The sequence below is a fragment of the Leptodactylus fuscus genome, chromosome 4, assembly GCF_031893055.1.
Source record: "Leptodactylus fuscus isolate aLepFus1 chromosome 4, aLepFus1.hap2, whole genome shotgun sequence".
NCBI lineage: Eukaryota > Metazoa > Chordata > Amphibia > Anura > Leptodactylidae > Leptodactylus > Leptodactylus fuscus.
Window position 1 is genome coordinate 207,563,779 of NC_134268.1, and position 25,930 is coordinate 207,589,708.

At 44.9% G+C, this 25,930-nt stretch overlaps 1 protein-coding gene across 1 annotated transcript in view; it reads left to right on the top strand.

Moving 5' to 3' along the window:
- The window catches only part of LOC142200943 (macrophage mannose receptor 1-like), a 102,360-nt gene that overhangs the window by 5,350 nt on the left and 71,080 nt on the right, over positions 1–25,930 (top strand). Inside the window, 7 exon segments of the mRNA XM_075271689.1 lie at positions 1,858–2,250; positions 3,082–3,255; positions 4,267–4,428; positions 8,397–8,510; positions 11,266–11,409; positions 16,239–16,421; positions 16,654–16,811. Of these exon segments, the coding sequence (XP_075127790.1) occupies positions 1,858–2,250; positions 3,082–3,255; positions 4,267–4,428; positions 8,397–8,510; positions 11,266–11,409; positions 16,239–16,421; positions 16,654–16,811 (1,328 nt within the window).

Here is a 25,930-nt window from a genome sequence, read left to right on the forward strand (position 1 = left end):
CCCCCTCTATCTCTCCCCCAGTTTCTTATACACCCTTCATCTGCCCCCAGTTTCATGTCCCCCCTCCATCTCTGCCCCCAGTTTCATGTCCCTCCATCTCTGTCCCCAGATTCATGTCCCCCCATCTCTGCCCCCAGATTCATGTCCCCCCATCTCTGCCCCCAGAATCATGTCCCCCCCATCTTTGCCCCCAGAATCATGCCCCCATCTCTGCCCCCAGATTCATGTCCCCACATCTCTGCCCCAGTTTCATGTCCCCTCATCTCTGCCCCCAGATTCATGTCCCCCATCTCTGCCCCCAGATTCATGTCCCCCCATTTCTGCCCCCAGAATAATGTCCCCCCATCTCTGCCCCCAGAATCATGCCCCCCCATCTCTGCCCCAGATTCATGTCCCCACATCTCTGCCCCAGTTTCATGTCCCCTCATCTCTGCCCCCAGATTCATGTCCCCTCATCTCTGCTCCCAGATTCATGTCCCCTCATATCTGCCCCCAGAATCATGTCCCCTCCATCTCTTCCCTCAGATTCATGTCCCTCCATCTCTGCCCCCAGATTCATGTCCCCATCTCTGCCCCAGAATCATGTCCCCTCCATCTCTGCCCCAGATTCATGTCCCCCATCTCTTCCCCCAGATTCATGTCCTCCGCCTCTGCCCCCAGATTCATGTCCTCCATCTCTGCCCCCAGATTCATGTCCCCTCCATGTCTGCCCCCAGATTCATGTCCTCTCCATCTCTGCCCCCAGATTCATGTCACTCCATCTCTTCCCCCAGAATCATGTCCCCTCCATCTCTGCCCCAGATTCATGTTCCCCATCTCTGCCCCCAGATTCATGTCCCCCATCTCTGCCCCCAGATTCATGTCCCCCATCTCTGCCCCAGATTCATGTCCCCTCATCTCTGCCCCCAGATTCATGTCCCCTCATCTCTGCCCCCAGATTCATGTCCCCTCCAACTCTGCCCCAGAATCATGTCCCCTCCATCTCTGCCCCCAAATTCATGTCCCTCCATCTCTGCCCCCAGATTCATGTCCCCTCATCTCTGCCCCCAGATTCATGTCTCCCATCTCTGCCCCCAGAATCATGTCCCCTCCATCTCTGCCACAGATTCATGTCCCCCATCTCTGCCCCAAATTCATGTCCCCCATCTCTGCCCCCAGATTGATGTCCTCCATCTCTGCCCCCAGATTCATGTCCCCTCCATCTCTGCCCAGATTCATGTCCCCCATCTCTTCCCCAGATTCATGTCCTCTCCATCTCTGCCCCCAGATTCATGTCCCTCCATCTCTGCCCCCAGTGTCATGCCGTCCCCTCCTTCATCTGCCCCCTTTCATGTTCCAGCTCAGTGTACACACATTACACTTACCTCCTCCTCGCTCCCCCGACGCTCTCTCTGTGCCTCTCTCTCTTTCCGTAGTCTCGCACACAGTTGTAGACGCGATGTGACGTCATCACATTGCGTCTATACTGTCTCTAGCTGGAGTGCAGCGGCCAAGCAAGGAGCCGAGCTGTGACAGCTCCTTGCTTTAGCCGCGTCTGTATACAACTCAGATCGGCGTCTGGAGGACGCCGATCTGAGTTGAAATCGGGACATACCTCCTCCAACCGGAACCGCAGGACACATCACCGAAATCATGAGTGTCCCACGGAAATCGGGATTGGTTGGGAGGTATGAGTGCACTGAGAGCAGTAGGAGATGTAATAGTCACTGGAACTTCTGGAGGGTGTTACAATACTTTATACTGGTTTATATGGATTACAGACATGTAATAACTAACACCACCTGCAATGTACCTCCTGTTGTGCCTACAGCTGTCAGATGTGCAAAAAAAATAAAATAAATTCATCTCTCTTTTCAGGCACCAAAACATTATTAATCTACAATGACCCTGACAAGCGATGTCTACAAGCAGAGGATTCTTCCCTCGTCATGGCTGAATGTAATGAGAATTCTATTATGCAGAAATTTCAATGGATTTCTGAGGAGCAGCTTATAAATGTAGGGACATCACACTGCCTGTCTGTAGCGTCTATAACAGAAGGGTCAGCAGTGGGGCTGCATACATGTGACGCCAACAGTGACATCCAGAAATGGCAATGTAAAAATGAGACTTTGTTTGGAGTCACCAATGGTGATCTATACATGACCCGCAGAGATAGAAAGAAAATCATCATCTCCAATAGCACAGGAGACGGGAGCCAATGGAGAATCTATTCTACAAAGGAGGATTTATGTAGTAATTCTTATGAAGGTAAGAAGAAGATGGACAAAGACCATGTGACCAATCTAGTCTGTCCTTGTATTAGTTCCCTTATATTGTATAACTCTATATATACAAAGCTCAGCTCCTCTGCCTTAATAATACTGTATAAACCCTATATATCGCAGAGCTCAGCTTCTCTCCTCTATCATATAACCCTATATATCACAGAGCTCAGCTTCTCTCCTCCATCATATCACCCTATATATCACAGAGCTCGGCTTCTCTCCTCCATCATATCACCCTATATATCACAGAGCTCAGCTTCTCTCCTCTATCATATAACCTATATATCGCAGAGCTCAGCTTCTCTCCTCTATCATATAACCCTATATATCACAGAGCTCAGCTTCTCTCCTCTATCATATAACCCTATATATCACACAGCTCAGCTTCTCTCCCTCTATCATATAACCCTATATATATCACAGAGCTCAGCTTCTCTCCTCTATCATATAACCCTATATATCAAAGAGCTCAGCTTCTCTCCCTCTATCATATAACCCTATATATCACAGAGCTCAGCTTCTCTCCTCTATCATATAACCCTATATATCACAGAGCTCAGCTTCTCTCCTCTATCATATAACCCTATATATCACAGAGCTCAGCTTCTCTCCCTTATTTTAACCCCACATACTGCAGCCAAATTTAAACCTTTTCATTTTAGTTTTTCACCCTTTTTTTTTTACTAGTAGCTCCATCTCCATCAAATATCTAGCTGAGATAAATCTGTAATACCTTCTATATATCACAATTAATGATAATTCATTACTTGTTAATTCTACCATGAGGACAATGATGTAATTTGTTTTTCCACAGAAATATACACTCTGAGGGGGAATAGTAATGGTCGGCCCTGCAAGTTCCCTTTCAAGTACAACAACAAGGTTTATGTAGACTGTACAAGTTATGCACGATCTGATGGATTCCTCTGGTGCTCTACAACCTCAGATCATGACACCGACGAGCTGTTTGGATTTTGTCCATGTACATGTAAGTGTAATAGTCATTTACATTGACACCGTTGTCTATTACAGATGTCTCCTTCCTTACCTTTCCTCTAGGCTGGATGTGTTCAAATATTTTTTCACAAGATGATAAACTTTTCAGCCTGATTTTCTGATACTCTGTCACAACAAGATGTCTATGCGATAAGTGGCTATTTACGGCCTCCCAGTGGTTGTAAAGTGAGTTGAAGTAAATCTAGGACAAAAGTGAATATTATGAGGAATTGACCAGATGCCACCCATTAAACTAGTGCTGGGACCAGTCTGTGAGAGGTCTCACCTGTCCATTATGGTTCCTCAGATCTGCTAGTACACAGCACTGTTCACACATTGTAACCACTCACATTAGTTCCTGACATAGATGGACTGACAATATAATGTACACATTTTAGACATAAGGGACAGAAACTCATATGGAGTAGAAAACATTACTTGTCTCATGCTACATTTACTAATAATAACCAGCAATATAAGGGTAAGTTCACACAGATGAATTAGAGGAAGTCTTCTGCCACAAATTCCAAATACCAGCAATATGGATGCCACAGCAAAGCAGAGCTCACAGGTTATACTCAGACACAATGGGACTAATCCATGTTCCTCTGCTGTAGTCCGATGGTTTGATAGAAATCTATTGTTAATAAAGTACAGAACCCTGCCCCACAGAAAAAGGAGTGGTATGGACGGCACAGAAGACACTTATCTGTGTATAGTTTAGCTATCCTATGTTATCTAAGTCTCAAGCTGTTCAATAGCACTGTCATTAAATCTCCCGCCCTTGCTCATTCTGTCCTAGTCTGCACAGTAAAGCAAACAGGTGAGCTGCAGATCTCAGGAAGTGTCAACCTATGGTGAATCCTCTAACAGGCATTGTGGAAACTGAAATATTACTGGAAGATTGTAATTGTATGATCACCAATAGTAAAGAAATAACCTGATTTATATAATTCACCATTTTCGGTTTATCATCTCTTATATAAGACATTTTTCTTCTCAGCTACATCTAAGGACTTGTGGACAGCAGATCCTGTTACTGGCGACAACTATCAGATTAACTCTGATTCAGCCCTCACTTGGTACCAAGCCAGAAGAAGCTGCCAGCAACAAGACGCAGAACTGCTGAGTATAACCGAACTACACGAACAATCATTCATTGCAGGTAAGAACCGAGGTAGAGAAGAATCAGAAGGGACACGTCAGATCTACAGGAATTAGGACAATAGTATGATATGTATGATGAATGTGGAGTCACAGATTATCTAAACCTATTCTTTACACGAGATCAGATTATCTTCATACACTGAAGCCCCCATTTCTCTGCTATTATCTCAAAAATTATTCAATTCTCCATTGATTAAAGTGTCCCATGGTCTTACTACAGTCTGTATGATCACAAACATGGACTCCTTCCTTGTTGACCAAAATGTGAATACAGTAACAAGGCCCCAATCCACAATGTGCCATGTATAATCCTGCTGAATTTTGGTGTAACATAAATTGCACAGTAGTCTGACTTTTTGGGATTATTTGCGAAAAATAACTGCTGCTTCCATATGTGGCAGACTGCCCTTAGGCCCATTCACTATTACTCACTTGTGGCTAATGTTGCACCCCTATAGTTATACCCATAGACTGAACCAACATTATCATGTCCAGCATATCCAGATATGGTAACGGTATAGCTAGAAATAAATGGTTTTATCATAGGTAACACCGAGGGTTGTAATGTAAGATACACATTTTGGCTAAAGAGTTTCCCAAACTTTGTTATGACATCTGGTGGAATTGTGAATTTTTTGGTGATTTAAGATATAATTCTCTGATTAAATTTTTTTTTTACTGGGATCAGAAAAATCTAACAGAAGATGGAAGACTTATTCATTTAAAGGCCAGTTCCACGAACAATATGACAAGGTCCTTGCACTTTGTTTACGTGAGCCATGAGGTATCAGCGCTTCTGATCTGTGCAACTCGGCCAATAGATTACTGGTGTTCACCTGCCGTTGTCTTAATATGCCCTCTCCTCTGATTGGTCTCTAAATTTTTAGTGGGAGGAGTTTGGGTGTGTTAAATAGGTGCCTGACCTCATTACACTCACGGCCATAGATCAGTGCTGCGGGTGGTAGTGGGAGATACTATACATCAGTGCTGCGGGTGGAAGTGGGAGATACTATACATCAGTGCTGCGGGTGGGAGCTGGAGATACTATACATCAGTGCTGCGGGTGTGAGCGGGAGATACTATACATCAGTGCTGCGGGTGGGAGCTGGAGATACTATACATCAGTGCTGCGGGTGGGAGCGGGAGATACTATACATCACTGCTGCGGTTGGGAGCGGGGGATACCAGCGCCGCGCCTTCCATGTGGCGACGTGAAGTGACCGCTTCAGGCGGCGCTATGCCAGGGCCTCGGGAGGGCGGCATTTTTGCTGACCTAAGCCAGTCCAGGACAAGTTGTCCTGGACTGGCTTAGCGTCACCGTGTCTGCAGCCCAACACGGGAAGCGAGCGGTGTATTGGGGCGGCCCTGCTGGACGCAGTGCTGCTCCAGCGGCCGCCCCTCACACTCAGGCAGAGAGCAGGTTCTCTCCCTGCCTGCTCTCTGCCTGCGAACACCGTTCGCTCCGCCCCGCCCCCTTTCTGATCGACCCAGCCCCCTTCCGCTCGGCCCCGCCCCTTTCTTGCGAATATCACCCCCCCCCCCCAGCTCCGCCCCTCCTCCGGGGGGGGGGGGGCGGCTTTCTGACGCCGCTTCAGGCGGCAGAAAGCCCAGGTTCACCCCTGGGGGATACTATACATCAGTGCTGCGGGTGGGAGCAGGGGATACTATACATCAGTGCTGTGGGTGGGAGCAGGGGATACTATACATCAGTGCTGCGGGTGGGAGCAGGGGATACTATACATCAGTGCTGCGGGTGGGAGCGGGGGATACTATACATCAGTGCTGCGGTTGGGAGCCGGGGATACTATGCATCAGTGCTGCGGGTGGAAGCGGGGGATACTATACATCAGTGCTGCGGGTGGGAGCGGGGGATACTATACATCAGTGCTGCGAGTGGGAGCGGGGGATACTATACATCAGTGCTGCGGGTGGGAGTGGGGAATACTATACATCAGTGCTGCGGGTGGGAGCAGGGGATACTATACATCAGTGCTGTGGGTGGGAGCGGGGGATACTATACATCAGTGCTGCAGATTGGAGTGGGGGATACTATACATCAGTGCTGCGGGTGGGAGCAGGGGATACTATACATCAGTGCTGCGGGTGGGAGCGGGGGATACTATACATCAGTGCCACGAGTGGGAGCGGGGGATACTATACATCAGTGCTGCAGATTGGAGCGGGGGATACTATACATCAGTGCTGCGGGTGGGAGTGGGGAATACTATACATCAGTGCTGCGGGTGGGAGCGGGGGGATACTATACATCAGTGCCATGGGTGGGAGCGGGGGGATACTATACATCAGTGCTGCAGATTGGAGCGGGGGATACTATACATCAGTGCTGCGGGTGGGAGCGGGGGGATACTATACATCAGTGCTGCGGGTGGGAGTGGGGAATACTATACATCAGTGCCACGGGTGGGAGCGGGGGGATACTATACATCAGTGCTGCAGATTGGAGCGGGGGATACTATACATCAGTACTGCGGGTGGGAGCGGGGGATACTATACATCAGTGCTGCGGGTGGGAGCGGGGGATACTATACATCAGTGCCACGGGTGGGAGTGGAGGATACTATACATCAGTGCTGCGGGTGGGAGCGGGGGATACTATACATCAGTGCCACGGGTGGGAGCAGGGGATACTATGCATCAGTGCCACGGGTGGAAGTGGGGGATACTATACATCAGTGCTGCAGATTGGAGTGGGAGATACTATGCTGCTCTAGTAAAAACTCTTTTCCTGTACTTAGAGATTCACCTCTGATAATTTAGTCAGACCTATTATGGTTCTGACTTTTGATACACGTTAGTTGGTTAGGTTGAGAGTTTGTTCATTTTTTCAGTGCTTTTATTGGCACATTAGTTAAGGAGAAGTATTTTTACAGATTAGGCTCCTGCATCACAATTGAGCTACGTAGGAGCATTGAGCTTTTTTGTATATCTCAGCTCCTGTTCCTTCAACTTTGGTGCCATGTTTTGCACATCAGTCTATGGGAGTTCAGACTATGGAGTAGTTTATTTATCTTTCTAAACTACAGAAGAGCATTGAGCCTTCCAAATTCAGCTCATGTCCTTTCTCCCGAGTGTTTGAACACTACAATTGGTGCAAACAGCTATACTCTATAATAGGGCTATTCAGCTACAGATATTGTTATCCCTATTAGAGGCCAAGTTTGAGTTTAGGATTATCAGTGTAGTATTTTAATGGTTCCACTAAAATCTAGTTGTAGATATCCTCATTAGTGAGTGACAGTTTCACTACATTTTTTTTATTACTCTTAGGGAGCCTTCACACGGCGTAAGCGTGCCGCTCATTCTGAGCCGTACACGTGAACGCTGCGGAACACTTCCCATTCACTTCAATGGGAGCACTCGTAAAGCTGGTGTTACGTGCACTCCCATTGAAGTGAATGGGAAGTGTTCCGCAGCGCTCGCGTGTACGGCTCAGAATGAGCGGCACGCTTACGCCGCGTGAAGGCTCCCTTATAATTGGGTATTTGGCATAAATTACGCCAATGCAAAAGCCAGCAAACCTGAATATAAATATTCCTCTTATGATAAATTACACTGCAATCTGTATAAATGAATACATTAAACCTTTGTTATGCTATGCCATGCATGTAGAGCATGGTGATTGTGAGGACAACTCCATGTATCGTGTATCCTCAGTGCCCCATAAATTATACTGTTATCCATGCAACTTGGCACATCACTTTGCACCCCTGCCAAATAAGCAGTCAGCTTCCTCCTCTCTACCCCCTACTCTGGTGTATAGTCAGTGGTTTACAGCATATGTTCAGATGATCCTGCCGCATATATTAGCTAGAAAGGCGCGTTCAGCTTCACTTACTTTGTATTCACCAAATCACATATAATAGATTAAGATTTGTGTCTGACAGTTGATCTTTTCTATGGCTGGACTGTATGTAATCCATCATGTTATTTGTTTATATGTCATAGGGTTAACAAACACCCTCACCACACCCTTATGGATCGGGCTGAATAGTCTGGACTTCAATGGTGGCTGGAGATGGGACGGTGGAGACCCTTATAGATATCTCCACTGGCTTCCAGGTAAGAACTGAGGTGGATCTTGGGATGCCACTTCACTGAACTGCTCAAAAAAATAAAGAGAACACTCAAATAACAAATTCTAGATTTGAATGAATGAAATTTTACTCATTGAATACTTTGTTCTGTACAAAGTTGAATGTGATGACAACAAAAATCATCAATGAAAATCAAATTTATTAACCAATGGAGGCCTGGATTTGAAGTCATCCCCAAAATTAAAGTGGAAAAGCACACTACAGACTGATCCAACTTTAATGCAATGTCCTTAAAACATGTCAAAATGAGGCTCAGTAGTGTGTGTGGCCTCCACGTGCCTGTATGACCTCCCTACAACTCCTGGGCATGCTCCTAATGAGGTTGCGGATGGTCTCCTGAGGGATCTCCTCCCAGACCTGGATTAAAGTCTGTGGTGCAACGTGACGTTGGTGGATGGAGTGAGACATGATGTCCCAGATGTGCTCATTCGGATTCAGGTCTGGGGAACATGCGGGCCAGTCCATAGCTTCAATACCTTCATCTTGCAGGAACTTCTGACACACTCCAGCCACATGAGGTCTGGTATTGTCCTGCATTAGGAGGAAGCCAGGGCTAACTGCACCCGCATATGGTCTCAATAGGGGTCTAAGGGTCTCATCTCGGTACCTAATGGCAGTCAGGCTACCTCTGGCGAGCACATGGAGGGCTGTGCATCCCTCCAAAGAAATGCCACCCCACACCATAACTGACCACTGCCAAACCGGTCATGCTGTAGGATGTTGCAGGCAGCAGATCACTCTCCGCAGTGTCTCCAGACTCTGTCATGTCTGTCACATGTGCTCAATGTGAAACTGCTTTCATCTGTGAAGAGCACAGGGCACCAGTGGCGAAGTTGCCAATCCTGATGTTTGGCAAATGCCAAGTGTCCTGCACAGTGTTGGGCTGTGAGCACAACCACCATCTGTGGACATCGGGGCCTCATACCATCCTCATGGAGTCGGTGTCTAACCGTTCGTACAGACACAAGCACATTTGTGGCCTGCTGTCGGTCATTTTGCAGGGCTCTGGCAGTGCTCCTCCTGTGCCTCCTTGCACCACCAGCCTCTGGACACTATGCTGACAGACACAGCAAACCTTCTTGCCACAGCTGGCACTGATGTGCCATCCTGGATGAGCTGCACTACCTGAGCCACTTGTGTAGGTTGTACAGTCTATCACATGCTACCACAAGTGTGAAAACACAACCAACATTCAAAAGTGACCAAACTTCAGCCAGAAAGCACTGGTACTGAGATGTGGTCTGTGGTCCTCACCTGCAGACCCCTCCTCTATTAAGTGTGTCTCCATAATTTCCATCGGTTGTCTATTCCATTTGCACAACAGCAGGTGAAATTGATTGTCAATCAGTGTTGCTTGGAGTTACATTGTGTTGCTTAAGGGTAAGGTCACATGTAGTTTTTTGGATCGGAACCTGAGGTGGCCACCGCCTCAGGTTCCGATCCAAAAGCCGGATCGCCGTGACTGAAAGCTGGTGCACTGCACCAGCATCCAGCCGCGCGCTCCAATCCAGATTAGGCCCAATGAATGGGCCTAGTCCGGAGGAGGGAGTTTCTTCATGCCGAATTGCGAGGCGACTCGGCCCGAAGAATGAACATCTTGCTTGTTTTTTCTGGGAGCCGAAAGAAATGGCTCCCGAAAAAAGCTCCTGAGCGGCTCCCATAGAATTCAATGGGAGTTGTCTTTTTGGTCAGGGTTTTGAGGCAATTACGGCCTCAAAACCCTGACCAAAAAAGCTACGTGTGAACTTACCCACAGTGTTCCCTTTATTTTTTTGAGCAGTGTGTGTGTTTGATATATATATATATATATATATATATATATATTTATTTATTTTTATTATTGTTATTATTATTATTATTATTATTATTATTATTTTTGGTCTGCTCTTAAAAGGACTATCTGGGTTAAAAATATTGATAACCTACACATTTTTACCTAACCTTGTAAAATTGGGGAGGGGGGGGGAATCCTTCACAAGCCTCTGGCGTAAGCTGTATTACAGTAAATCCTGGGAAGACAAAAGTCATTAATACCAGATCAGTGAGGTCTGACACCCGGGACCCCCATTGATCGGCTGTTCTCAGCAGCTGACACAAAGAAAACAGAGCAGGAAACTGCCCAAACTTCTCTCTGTTCAGTGGCCAGACCAGGTACTGCAGATCAGCTTCCATTCACTAAGCTGCAGTGACACAGTTCAGCCACTGCACAGAGAACAGCGCTCTCTGCTTCCTGCTCTATTCTCTGTGTATCAGCAGCTGAGAACAGCTGATCAGTGGGGTGCTGGGTTTCGGATTTCTACTCATTTTGATAATGATGACCTTTCCTTAGGATATTTTGTCATTATCTTTAGCTGAGAGACCCAATTAATAAATAGGGAAAATCTATTGAGTCTGTAGTTACAGTACAATTTTAAAAATTATATAAAAATTATAAATTTATACAAATTAAAAAAAATTAAGTAAAGCTAAAAATATGTGATATAAAAACAGAGATTACCAGGTACATGGACATGTCAATGAGGTGTGGCCATTCTTGAACACTGGAGTAGTCACCTGACTGTATAATAAAACAAAAAAATCACATACACAATATATAATGTATCTTAAAAGTGCTGGACTGGTCCTCTCCTCTTATAACATGGTGGGTATGAGGAAAATAACCACAATAACTGCACAATGACAGCTTAGATATTTTTACCTAACTTTGTCGCTTTCTTTAGGAAATCCATCAGATGCCCCCGGTGTAAACTGTGTAGCGGTAAATCCTGGAAGAAACACAAAGTGGGAAAGCAAAGAGTGCGAGCAAAAACTGGGCTATATCTGTGAGAAAGGCGACAAGAAGTCCCGAGATGTCCCCTCTCCAGGTAGGAAACAGAGATATGTGTGATAAAGAAGCAAATAATGGACGTCATGGGGGAGATAGAAAGTGGTGATAAAGGGACAGAAGATCTCGGGGATTTCTGGCAGTGGAACCACCGAGAACCAGTGAACTCTTTACAGTCTCAAATGACAATTTACAGACAACAGCAGACAGGTTTTGGAAGAACTCGGCAGGGAGGTTGTTCCCGCCGCCATCTTGGAGAACTAAGCCCAGATCTTCTATAGATGTAGGCTTGCTCCAATCCGTCTCTCTCTTCATGTCATCCCAGACCAGTTTTATGAAGGTGCTGGAATCAGTGGAGCGGAGAATATTATATGTACTCAAAGGTTGTGCCAGATCTGATGAAGGGGTGAAGCCACATGAGTTACTTCAATACCCCGAAACTCGTAATCTTATTGCAAATAAAGTACATATTGTTATTCAATTCATCCTACCAGTTTGTCCTGAGTGAGCGCGGAACCTACCATTTGTTTGGATACAATCCACAACCTACCTGTGAAATAGTTAGCTGACCCTGTGTTGCATATTGGTTTACGCTGCCATCCATACTCGGTGGTCCAGAGGTACAATTGTGCGTATGTGTCGATCACCCGTTGTTTACCCATAATCATATCCAAGTCCTGAAGAAGCGCGGTGACCCTTGAACTAGTTCTATTTATTCATGTCATCCCAGACAGACTGGATGATGATGAGATCAGGGCTATATCTGTGGGGGTCATACCATCACTTCCAGGACTCCTCCTCCAAAGGGCAAAGGTCATGCCAAATATTGATGGGATTTCCATTTGTCTTTTCTTCATTCACTTCATTTTGATAATTGACAAAAAAAAATTATTAACCCTTCTATTTCTGAAAATTCTTATATTGCAGCATTTTTCACATATGCTTAAAGGGGTATTCCCATCTACATAATTATTTTTTAATTTGTAGATGATGAAAAGTTAAACATTTTTGCAAATATAAGTAATTAAAAATTCTGCAGAGTTTTAAAGATTTTCTCTAACTTTCTTAGTGGTGACAGTCTGTTGTCTTAATCGGTTGCCATGGATACGACCACCAATGCAGAAATTTTCTAAGGTCATAAAATCAGCCATGATGTCTTTATTGCTGCCGGGATACCTTCTGATACATGCATACCTCCCAACTTTTGAAGAACTGAAAGAGGGACAAAATGTTAGCCCCGCCCACTTGTTAATTTTTCATGTGCCCGTAGACAACAGTATAATCCTCCTACAGTCACCCGTAAATTATTATATGTCCCCCCTCTATCTCTCCCCCAGTTTCATATACACCCTTCATCTGCCACCAGTTTCATGTCCCCCCATCTCTGCCCTCAGATTCATGTCCCCTCCATCTCTGCCCCCAGATTCATGTCCCCTCCATCTCTGCCCTCAGATTCATGTCCCTCCATCTCTGCCCCCAGATTCATGTCCCCTCCATCTCTGCCCTCAGATTCATGTCCCCTCCATCTCTGCCCCCAGATTCGTGTCCTCCCATCTCTGCCCTCAGATTCATGTCCCCTCCATCTCTGCCCCCAGATTCATGTCCCCCCATCTCTGCCCTCAGATTCATGTCCCCTCCATCTCTGCCCCCAGATTCATGTCCCCATCTCTGCCCTCAGATTCATGTCCCCCCATCTCTGCCCCCAGATTCATGTCCCCTCCATCTCTGCCCTCAGATTCATGTCCCCTCCATCTCTTCCCCCAGATTCATGTCCCCCCATCTCTGCCCCCAGATTCGTGTCCCCCCATCTCTGCCCTCAGATTCATGTCCCCTCCATCTCTGCCCCCAGATTCATGTCCCCCCATCTCTGCCCTCAGATTCATGTCCCCCCATCTCTGCCCCCAGATTCATGTCCCCCCATCTCTGCCCTCAGATTCATGTCCCCTCCATCTCTGCCCCCAGATTCATGTCCCCCCATCTCTGCCCTCAGATTCATGTCCCCCCATCTCTGCCCCCAGATTCATGTCCCCACATCTCTGCCCCCAGTGTCATGCCGTCCTCTCCATCTCTGCCCCCAGTGTCATGCCATCCTCTCCCCCAGATTCACGTTCCACCTCCACATTAAACTTACCTTCTCCTCCGCTCCCTCGCCGCTCTCTGCGCGCCTCTCTCGCTGACACATATGCGGCTGAAGCAAGGAGCTGACACAGGTCAGCTCCTCGCTTCGCCGCTGCGCGCCTCTCTCGCTGACACATATGCGGCTGAAGCGAAGAGCTGACCTGTGTCAGCACCTCGCTTCACTGCTGCCGCCGGCTCCTGGCTTGTAGACGCGATGTGGCTGCCCGCCTCTCTCGCTGACACATATGCGGCTGAAGCGAGGAGCTGACCTGTGTCAGCACCTCGCTTCACTGCTGCCGCCGGCTCCTGGCTTGTAGACGCGATGTATCACATGACACATCACATGTGTCACATTGCGTCTACAAGCCAGGAGCCGGCGGCAGCGGTGAAACGAGGAGCTGACACAGGTCAGCTCCTCGCTTCAGCCGCATATATGTCAGCGAGAGAGGCGGGCAGCCACATCGCGTCTACAAGCCAGGAGCCGGCAGCAGCGGCGAAGTGAGGTGCTGACACAGGTCAGCTCCTCGCTTCAGCTGCATATGTGTCAGCGAGAGAGGCGCGCAGCGGCGAAGCGAGGAGCTGACCTGTGTCAGCTCCTTGCTTCAGCCGCATATGTGTTCAACTCAGATCTGCGTCCTCACAGATGTGAGTTGAAATCGGGACATACCTCCCTCCAACCGGGACCGCGGGACATGTCACCCAAATCGTGCGGTTGGGAGGTATGTAGAGATGAGCGAACAGTGTTCTATCGAACACATGTTCGATTGGATATCAGGGTGTTCGCCATGTTCGAATCGAATCGAACACCGCGTGGTAAAGTGCGCCAAAATTCGATTCCCCTCCCACCTTCCCTGGCGCCTTTTTTGCACCAATAACAGCGCAGGGGAGGTGGGACAGGAACTACGACACCGGGGGCATTGAAAAAAATTGGAAAAAGTCATTGGCTGCCGAAATCAGGTGACCTCCAATTTAGACGAATCGTGGATTTCAAATCCGGGTCATATGAGAATGTGAACTTTGTGACTATGAGACAGGGATAGCTGTACAGGCAGGGATAGCTAGGGATAACCTTTATTTAGGGGGGAATGTTATTAAAAATAACTTTTTGGGGCTCTATCGGGTGTGTAATTGTGATTTTTGTGAGATAAACTTTTTCCCATAGGGATGCATTGGCCAGCGCTGATTGGCCGAATTCCGTACTCTGGCCAATCAGTGCTGGCCAATGCATTCTATTAGCTTGATGAAGCAGAGTGTGCACAAGGGTTCAAGCGCACCCTCGGCTCTGATGTAGCAGAGCCGAGGCTGCACAAGGGTTCAAGCGCACCCTCGGCTCTGATGTAGGAGAGCCGAGGGTGCACTTGAACCCTTGTGCACCCTCGGCTCTGCTACATCAGAGCCGAGGGTGCGCTTGAACCCTTGTGCACACTCTGCTTCATCAAGCTAATAGAATGCATTGGCAGCGCTGATTGGCCAGAGTACGGAATTCGGCCAATCAGCGCTGGCTCTGCTGGAGGAGGCGGAGTCTAAGGTCGGACCTGAATGGAGACTGGTGTGGAGCGATCTTAGACTCCGCCTCCTCCAGCAGAGCCAGCGCTGATTGGTCGAGTTCCGTACTCTGGCCAATCAGCACTGGCCAATGCATTTCTATGGGGAAAAGTTAGCTAGCGAAAATCGCAAACTGACAGGGATTTCCATGAAATAAAGTGACTTTTATGCCCCCAGACATGCTTCCCCTGCTGTCCCAGTGTCATTCCAGGGTGTTGGTATCATTTCCTGGGGTGTCATAGTGGACTTGGTGACCCTCCAGACACGAATTTGGGTTTCCCCCTTAACGAGTTTATGTTCCCCATAGACTATAATGGGGTTCGAAACCCATTCGAACACTCGAACAGTGAGCGGCTGTTCGAATCGAATTTCGAACCTCGAACATTTTAGTGTTCGCTCATCTCTAGAGGTATGTACATGTAGTGTCCCTGCCTGATATCCCAGCTACAATAAGAAAATCCTGGCTGGGTTCCTCACAAGTCCCAGACCATAGAAAGTTCCTGCATTAGTGGTCGTATCCATTTTCAACCGATCAAGCTAACAGACTGTCACCACGAAGATAGTTAGAGAAAATCTTTAAAACTCTCCAGAATTTTTAATTACTTTTCATTTTTATTTTTAATTATTTTTAAATGTTTAACTTTTAATTATCTACAAATATAGATATGATTATGTACATGGGAATATCCCTTTAAACCTTTGCACCTTACCGTACAATACAGTTATAGTCAGGATTTGTCTCTTAGTCTTATTTAATGGGGTAAATCTTGGATAAATATAAAGGTCTTGTTTACATCTGTAGGTCAGCTCAGATTTTCCTCTATGAGCTAGAAAGGGAAATCACTGTAAGATCTTCTGTCCTGGTGGACTCGACCAATTGGTGGGTGTTTGACGCCCCAACCTATCATGAGAATGAGGATCCCGTGTAGCTGGTAACAATGGGGCCCATACACACTGCTGCTTCACTTATCTCTATGGGACTGCTGAAGAGAAGCCAAGTGTTATCTTCAGGAATCCTATAGAATTAAATGGAACCTCAACCGCCATGTACAACCTGCTGCTTTATTTATATGGGGGCACCAGGGAAGGACAATCCCACGATCGGTGCAGGTAGGTGATTAATTGTAATGGTCAGAATAACCCTAGAAATCCAATAAACATGTCACTTATATATGATGGTCAGGAAGTTCTTCTGTCCTGTTACAGGCACCAGTGACCCCATCTTTTGTCCTTCATCATGGATTCCTTATAATGGACACTGCTATTACTTGGATAGGGACGCTAGGACTTGGGAGGAGGCCATGTTATCTTGTAGAAGTGAGGAGGGAGATCTTGCAAGTTTGCATAATATTGAAGAAGCGAGTGCTGTTACCTCACAGCTTACATTTGGTGAGTATCTAAAGGTGGCAATGTTTGGCCGACAGCTATTCCTCCTGACCCTCCATACATATACAACATGGCTGAGTGTGCATGTGTTCTCTAAAGGGAGGGGGGAATAAGCTGTTTTCTAATCCCAGACAACTTTTTTCAGTACGGCCGGCCCCACAGTACTAGTCCAGCCATCTGGTGGAGGTCACATGACCACATGTAAATATTACACATACATGATATTTTCTTCTAGGAGATGCAGAGTATGTTTGGCTTGGGTTGAATGACTTGAAGACACAGCTATATTTTGAGTGGAGTGATGGATCCCCGGTGACATATACAACATGGCAGAGAGGAGAACCATCTCACCTCAATAATAGACAAGAGGATTGTGTGGCCTTATCCACTAAGGTAGGACATTGTGCACCTGGAAGTAATACTAGGAAACAGAAAACAACACAACATCACATAGCGTAATATTACACCAACAAATGGTGCTCTGGAAATGCTGGTAAGAAAGGAGAGTACGCATCTATAGCGACATATAGAAAAACTGGACTCTCGCCTTCTTAAGTTCTCTGTACTCACAATAATATTCTGGTTTTAAAAGCATCAAAACTGAAATATTACAGTATAGAAATGACTATGATAGTCTCACAATAATGTTTTAATATAATATCGAATAAAACCTAAGATTACTAATAGAATATTACAGTGAATAGAATAAGATCAGAGTTAATTGGTATAAATTACTATGAATGTATAATGTATGGGTGGGATCGGTTTTTATGGCATCTGCAATATTTTCCAATGCCTCATTGAATCCTCCAGATGGAGTGTACTGAGTTTATAGATCCAGTATCTCACGCCTGCAGAGTGCCTCCAATCTATGTGATATCTTGTCAGAGATCTGGTCAGTAAATGGCAACTTAAAACCATCAAAACTCAGCATATGTCTCTCATGAGTGCCGGACGATACTGTGTTTAATGTATCCGTTCTGTACATGAGACTGTCGTATATTGACATGGTCTCTAAAGTCTTGTGTTGACCTACCTGCATACTGGAGACCGCCTATAACACGGCTCACTATAACTTTAGTTCCTTGTAAAATGGAGAAACAACATTTCCATTTTTTTGTGCTTACAATGAAACGTTCCTACTAGAGATGAGCGAACAGTGTTCTATCGAACTCATGTTCGATCGGATATTAGGCTGTTCGGCATGTTCGAATCGAATCGAACACCGCGTGGTAAAGTGCGCCATTACTCGATTCCCCTCCCACCTTCCCTGGCGCCTTTTTTGCTCCAATAACAGCGCAGGGTAGGTGGGACAGGAACTACGACACCGGTGACGTTGAGAAAAGTAGGCAAAACCCATTGGCTGCCGAAAACATGTGACCTCTAATTTAAAAGAACAGCGCCGCCCAGCTTCGCGTCATTCTGAGCTTGCAATTCACCGGGGACGGAGGTTTCCGTCCAGCTAGCTAGGGCTTAGATTCTGGGTAGGCAGGGACAGGCTAGGATAGGAAGGAGAAGACAACCACAACAGCTCTTGTAAGAGCTAAATTCCAGGGAGAAGCTTGTCAGTGTAACGTGGCACTGACGGGCTCAATCGCCGCAACCCAGCTTTCCCAGGATCCTGAATGGACTACACTGTCAGTGTATTCCCGTATACCCGATATATACCCCCGATACCCATTCCAACGGTGTGCCCCCCCACCTTCACCCCAGAAATACCCTGCAAGTCCCCTAGCAATAGAATTGGGGCTATATACACCCACTATTTTTGCTACTGGTATATAGTGCCATTGTCTGACTGGGAATTCAAAGAATATATTGGGGTTACGTGCACCCACAATTTTTGCTACTGGTATACAGTGCCATTGTCTCACTGGGAAATCAAAGAATATATTGGGGTTACGTGCACCCACAATTTTTGCAACTGCTATATAGTGCCATTGTCTCACTGGGAATTCAAAGAATATATGGGGGTTACGTGCACCCACAATTTTTGCTACTGGCATATAGTGCCATTGTCTCACTGGGAATTCAAAGAATATATGGGGGTTACGTGCACCCACAATTTTTGCTACTGGTATACAGTGCCATTGTCTCACTGGGAATTCAAAGAATATATTGGGGTTACGTGCACCCACAATTTTTGCTACTGGTATATAGTGCCATTGTCTCACTGGGAATTCAAAGAATATATGGGGGTTACGTGCACCCACAATTTTTGCTACTGCTATATAGTGCCATTGTCTCACTGGGAATTCAAAGAATATATGGGGGTTACGTGCACCCACAATTTTTACTACTGGTAGAAAGTGCCATTGTCTCACTGGGAATTCAAAGAATATATTGGGCTTACATATAACTTCAATTCCAGGGAGAAGCTTGTCAGTGTAACGTGGCACTGACGGGCTCAATCGCCGCAACCCAGCTTTCCCAGGATCCTGAATGGAACACACTGACAGTGTATTCCCGTATACCCCATATATACACCCCAAATCCCCGTTCCAACGGTGTGCCCCCCCACCTTCACCTCAGAAATACCCTGCAAGTCCCCTAGCAATAGAATTGGGGCTATATACACCCACTATTTTTGCTACTGGTATATAGCGCCATTGTCTGACTGGGAATTCAAAGAATATATTGGGGTTACGTGCACCCACAATTTTTGCTACTGGTACAGTCCTATGAAAAAGTTTGGGCACCCCTATTAATCTTAATCATTTTTAGTTCTAAATATTTTGGTGTTTGCAGCAGCCATTTCAGTTTGATATATCTAATAACTGATGGACACAGTAATATTTCAGGATTGAAATGAGGTTTATTGTACTAACAGAAAATGCGCAATATGCATTAAACCAAAATTTGACCGGTGCAAAAATATGGGCACCTCAACAGAAAAGTGACATTAATATTTAGTACATCCTCCTTTTGCAAAGATAACAGCCTCTAGTCGCTTCCTGTAGCTTTTAATCAGTTCCTGGATCCTGGATGAAGGTATTTTGGACCATTTCTTTCTACAAAACAATTCAAGTTCAGTTAAGTTTGATGGTCGCCGAACATGGACAGCCCGCTCTCAAATGATCTGAAAACAAAGATTGTTCAACATAGTTGTTCAGGGGAAGGATACAAAACGTTGTCTCAGAGATTTAACCTGTCAGTTTCCACTGTGAGGAACATAGTAAGGAAATGGAAGACCACAGGGACAGTTCTTGTTAAGCCCAGAAGTGGCAGGCCAAGAAAAATATCAGAAAGGCAGAGAAGAAGAATGGTGAGAACAGTCAAGGACAATCCACAGACCACCTCCAAAGAGCTGCAGCATCATCTTGCTGCAGATGGTGTCACTGTGCATCGGTCAACTATACAGCGCACTTTGCACAAATAGAAGCTGTATGGGAGAGTGATGAGAAAGAAGCCGTTTCTGCACGTACGCCACAAATAGAGTTGCCTGAGGTATGAAAAAGCACATTTGGACAAGGCAGCTTCATTTTGGAAACAAAAATTGAGCTGTTTGGTTATAAGAAAAGGCGTTATGCATGGCGTCCAAAAAGAAACAGCATTCCAAGAAAAACACATGCTACCCACTGTAAAATTTGGTGGAGGTTCCATCATGCTTTGGGGCTGTGTGGCCAATGCCGGCATCGGGAATCTTGTTAAAGTTGAGAGTCGCATGGATTCCACTCAGTATCAGCAGATTCTTGAGAATAATGTTCAAGAATCAGTGACGAAGTTGAAGTTACGCCGGGGATGGATATTTCAGCAAGACAATGATCCAAAACACCGCTCCAAATCCTCAGGCATTCATGCAGGGGAACAATTACAATGTTCTGGAATGGCCATCCCAGTCCCCAGACCTGAATATCATTGAACATCTGTGGGATGATTTGAAGCGGGCTGTCCATGCTCGGCGACCATCTAACTTAACTGAACTTGAATTGTTTGTCCAAAATACCTTTATCCAGGATCCAGGAACTGATTAAAAGCTACAGGAAGCGACTAGAGGCTGTTATCTTTGCAAAAGGAGGATGTACTAATTATTAATGTCACTTTTCTGTTGAGGTGCCCATACTTTTGCACCGGTCAAATTTTGGTTTAATGCATATTGTGCATTTTCTGTTAGTACAATAAACCTAATTTCAATCCTGAAATATTACTGTGTCCATCAGTTATTAGATATATCAAACTGAAATGGCTGTTGCAAACACCAAAATATTTAGAACTAAAAATGATTAAGATTAATAGGGGTGCCCAAACTTTTTCATAGGACTGTATATAGTGCCATTGTCTCACTGGGAATTCAAAGAATATATTGGGGTTACGTGCACCCACAATTTTTGCTACTTGTATATAGTGCCATTGTCTCACTGGGAATTCAAAGAATATATTGGGCTTACATATAACTTCAATTCCAGGGAGAAGCTTGTCAGTGTAACATGGCACTGACGGGCTCAATCGCCGCAACCCAGCTTTCCCAGGATCCTGAATGGAACACACTGACAGTGTATTCCCGTATACCCCATATATACACCCCAAATCCCCGTTCCAACGGTGTGCCCCCCCACCTTCACCCCAGAAATACCCTGCAAGTCCCCTAGCAATAGAATAGGGGCTATATACACCCACTATTTTTGCTACTGGTATATAGTGCCATTGTCTGACTGGGAATTCAAAGAATATATTGGGGTTATGTGCACCCACAATTTTTGCTACTGGTATATAGTGCCATTGTCTGACTGGGAATTCAAAGAATATATGGGGGTTACGTGCACCCACAATTTTTGCTACTGCTATACAGTGTCATTGTCTCACTGGGAATTCAAAGAATATATTGGGGTTATGTGCACCCACAATTTTTGCTACTGGTATGTAGTGCCATTGTCTGACTGGGAATTCAAAGAATATATTGGGGTTACAAATACCCTCATTTCTTGCTACTGCCATATAGTGCCAGTTTCTGACTGGTAATTCAAAGAATATATTGGGGTTACGTGCACCCACAATTTTTGCTACTGGTATATAGTGCCATTGTCTCACTGGGAATTCAAAGAATATATTGGGGTTATGTGCACCCACAATTTTTGTTACTGCTATATAGTGCCAGTTTCTGACTGGTAATTCAAAGAATATATTGGGGTTACGTGCACCCACAATTTTTGCTACTGGTATATAGTGCCATTGTCTGACTGGGAATTCAAAGAATATATGGGGGTTACGTGCACCCACAATTTTTGCTACTGCTATACAGTGCCATTGTCTCACTGGGAATTCAAAAAATATATTGGGGTTACGTGCACCCACAATTTTTGCTACTGGTATATAGTGCCATTGTCTGACTGGGAATTCAAAGAATATATGGGGGTTACGTGCACCCACAATTTTTGCTACTGCTATACAGTGCCATTGTCTCACTGGGAATTCAAAGAATATATTGGGGTTACGTGCACCCACAATTTTTGCTACTGCTATACAGTGCCATTGTCTCACTGGGAATTCAAAGAATATATTGGGGTTACGTGCACCCACAATTTTTGCTACTGGTATATAGTGCCATTGTCTCACTGGGAATTCAAAGAATATATTGGGGTTACGTGCACCCACAATTTTTGCTACTGGTATATAGTGCCATTGTCTCACTGGGAATTCAAAGAATATATTGGGGTTACGTGCACCCACAATTTTTGCTACTGGTATATAGTGCCATTGTCTCACTGGGAATTCAAAGAATATATTGGGGTTACGTGCACCCACAATTTTTGCTACTGGTATATAGTGCCATTGTCTCACTGGGAATTTAAAGAATATATTGGGGTTATGTGCACCCATAATTTGTGCTACTGCTATATAGTGCCAGTTTCTGACTGGTAATTCAAAGAATATATTGGGGTTACGTGCACCCACAATTTTTGCTACTGGTATATAGTGCCATTGTCTGTCTGGGAAATCAAAGAATATATGGGGGTTATGTGCACCCACAATTTTTGCTACTGCTATACAGTGCCATTGTCTCACTGGGAATTCAAAGAATATATTGGGGTTACGTGCACCCACAATTTTTGCTACTGGTATATAGTGCCATTGTCTGACTGGGAATTCAAAGAATATATGGGGGTTACGTGCACCCACAATTTTTGCTACTGCTATACAGTGCCATTGTCTCACTGGGAATTCAAAGAATATATTGGGGTTACGTGCACCCACAATTTTTGCTACTGGTATATAGTGCCATTGTCTGACTGGGAATTCAAAGAATATATGGGGGTTACGTGCACCCACAATTTTTGCTACTGCTATACAGTGTCATTGTCTCACTGGGAATTCAAAGAATATATTGGGGTTATGTGCACCCACAATTTTTGCTACTGGTATGTAGTGCCATTGTCTGACTGGGAATTCAAAGAATATATTGGGGTTACGTGCACCCACAATTTTTGCTACTGGTATATAGTGCCATTGTCTGACTGGGAATTCAAAGAATATATTGGGGTTACGTGCACCCACAATTTTTGCTACTGGTATATAGTGCCATTGTCTCAATGGGAATTCAAAGAATATATGGGGGTTACGTGCACCCACAATTTTTGCTACTGCTATACAGTGCCATTGTCTCACTGGGAAATCAAAGAATATATTGGGGTTACGTGCACCCACAATTTTTGCTACTGGTATATAGTGCCAGTTTCTGACTGGGAATTCAAAGAATATATGGGGGTTACGTGCACCCACAATTTTTGCTACTGCTATATAGTGCCATTGTCTGACTGGGAATTCAAAGAATATATTGGGGTTATGTGCACCCACAATTTTTGCTACTGGTATATAGTGCCATTGTCTCACTGGGAATTCAAAGAATATATTGGGCTTACATATAACTTCAATTCCAGGGAGAAGCTTGTCAGTGTAACGTGGCACTGACGGGCTCAATCGCCGCAACCCAGCTTTCCCAGGATCCTGAATGGAACACACTGACAGTGTATTCCCGTATACCCCATATATACACCCCAAATCCCCGTTCCAACGGTGTGCCCCCCCACCTTCACCCCAGAAATACCCTGCAAGTCCCCTAGCAATAGAATAGGGGCTATATACACCCACTATTTTTGCTACTGGTATATAGTGCCATTGTCTGACTGGGAATTCAAAGAATATATTGGGGTTATGTGCACCCACAATTTTTGCTACTGGTATATAGTGCCATTGTCTGACTGGGAATTCAAAGAATATATGGGGGTTACGTGCACCCACAATTTTTGCTACTGCTATACAGTGTCATTGTCTCACTGGGAATTCAAAGAATATATTGGGGTTATGTGCACCCACAATTTTTGCTACTGGTATGTAGTGCCATTGTCTGACTGGGAATTCAAAGAATATATTGGGGTTATAAATACCCTCATTTCTTGCTACTGGTATATAGTGCCATTGTCTGACTGGGAATTCAAAGAATATATTGGGGTTACATGCACCCACAATTTTTACTACTGGTATACAGTGCCATTGTCTGACTGGGAATTCAAAGAATATATTGGGGTTATAAATACCCTCATTTCTTGCTACTGGTATATAGTGCCATTGTCTGACTGGGAATTCAAAGAATATATTGGGGTTACATGCACCCACAATTTTTACTACTGGTATACAGTGCCAGTTTCTGACTGGGAATTCAAAGAATATATTGGGGTTACAAATACCCTCATTTCTTGCTACTGCCATATAGTGCCAGTTTCTGACTGGTAATTCAAAGAATATATTGGGGTTACATGCACCCACAATTTTTGCTACTGGTATATAGTGCCATTGTCTCACTGGGAATTCAAAGAATATATTGGGGTTATGTGCACCCACAATTTTTGTTACTGCTATATAGTGCCAGTTTCTGACTGGTAATTCAAAGAATATATTGGGGTTACGTGCACCCACAATTTTTGCTACTGGTATATAGTGCCATTGTCTGACTGGGAATTCAAAGAATATATGGGGGTTACGTGCACCCACAATTTTTGCTACTGCTATACAGTGCCATTGTCTCACTGGGAATTCAAAAAATATATTGGGGTTACGTGCACCCACAATTTTTGCTACTGGTATATAGTGCCATTGTCTGACTGGGAATTCAAAGAATATATGGGGGATACGTGCACCCACAATTTTTGCTACTGCTATACAGTGCCATTGTCTCACTGGGAATTCAAAGAATATATTGGGGTTACGTGCACCCACAATTTTTGCTACTGCTATACAGTGCCATTGTCTCACTGGGAATTCAAAGAATATATTGGGGTTACGTGCACCCACAATTTTTGCTACTGGTATATAGTGCCATTGTCTCACTGGGAATTCAAAGAATATATTGGGGTTACGTGCACCCACAATTTTTGCTACTGGTATATAGTGCCATTGTCTCACTGGGAATTCAAAGAATATATTGGGGTTACGTGCACCCACAATTTTTGCTACTGGTATATAGTGCCATTGTCTCACTGGGAATTCAAAGAATATATTGGGGTTACGTGCACCCACAATTTTTGCTACTGGTATATAGTGCCATTGTCTCACTGGGAATTTAAAGAATATATTGGGGTTATGTGCACCCATAATTTTTGCTACTGCTATATAGTGCCAGTTTCTGACTGGTAATTCAAAGAATATATTGGGGTTACGTGCACCCACAATTTTTGCTACTGGTATATAGTGCCATTGTCTGTCTGGGAAATCAAAGAATATATGGGGGTTATGTGCACCCACAATTTTTGCTACTGCTATACAGTGCCATTGTCTCACTGGGAATTCAAAGAATATATTGGGGTTACGTGCACCCACAATTTTTGCTACTGGTATATAGTGCCATTGTCTGACTGGGAATTCAAAGAATATATGGGGGTTACGTGCACCCACAATTTTTGCTACTGCTATACAGTGCCATTGTCTCACTGGGAATTCAAAGAATATATTGGGGTTACGTGCACCCACAATTTTTGCTACTGGTATATAGTGCCATTGTCTGACTGGGAATTCAAAGAATATATGGGGGTTACGTGCACCCACAATTTTTGCTACTGCTATACAGTGTCATTGTCTCACTGGGAATTCAAAGAATATATTGGGGTTATGTGCACCCACAATTTTTGCTACTGGTATGTAGTGCCATTGTCTGACTGGGAATTCAAAGAATATATTGGGGTTACAAATACCCTCATTTCTTGCTACTGCCATATAGTGCCAGTTTCTGACTGGTAATTCAAAGAATATATTGGGGTTACGTGCACCCACAATTTTTGCTACTGGTATATAGTGCCATTGTCTGACTGGGAATTCAAAGAATATATTGGGGTTACAAATACCCTCATTTCTTGCTACTGGTATATAGTGCCATTGTCTGACTGGGAATTCAAAGAATATATTGGGGTTATGTGCACCCACAATTTTTGCTACTGCTATATAGTGCCAGTTTCTGACTCTTAATTCAAAGAATATATTGGGGTTACGTGCACCCACAATTTTTGCTACTGGTATATAGTGCC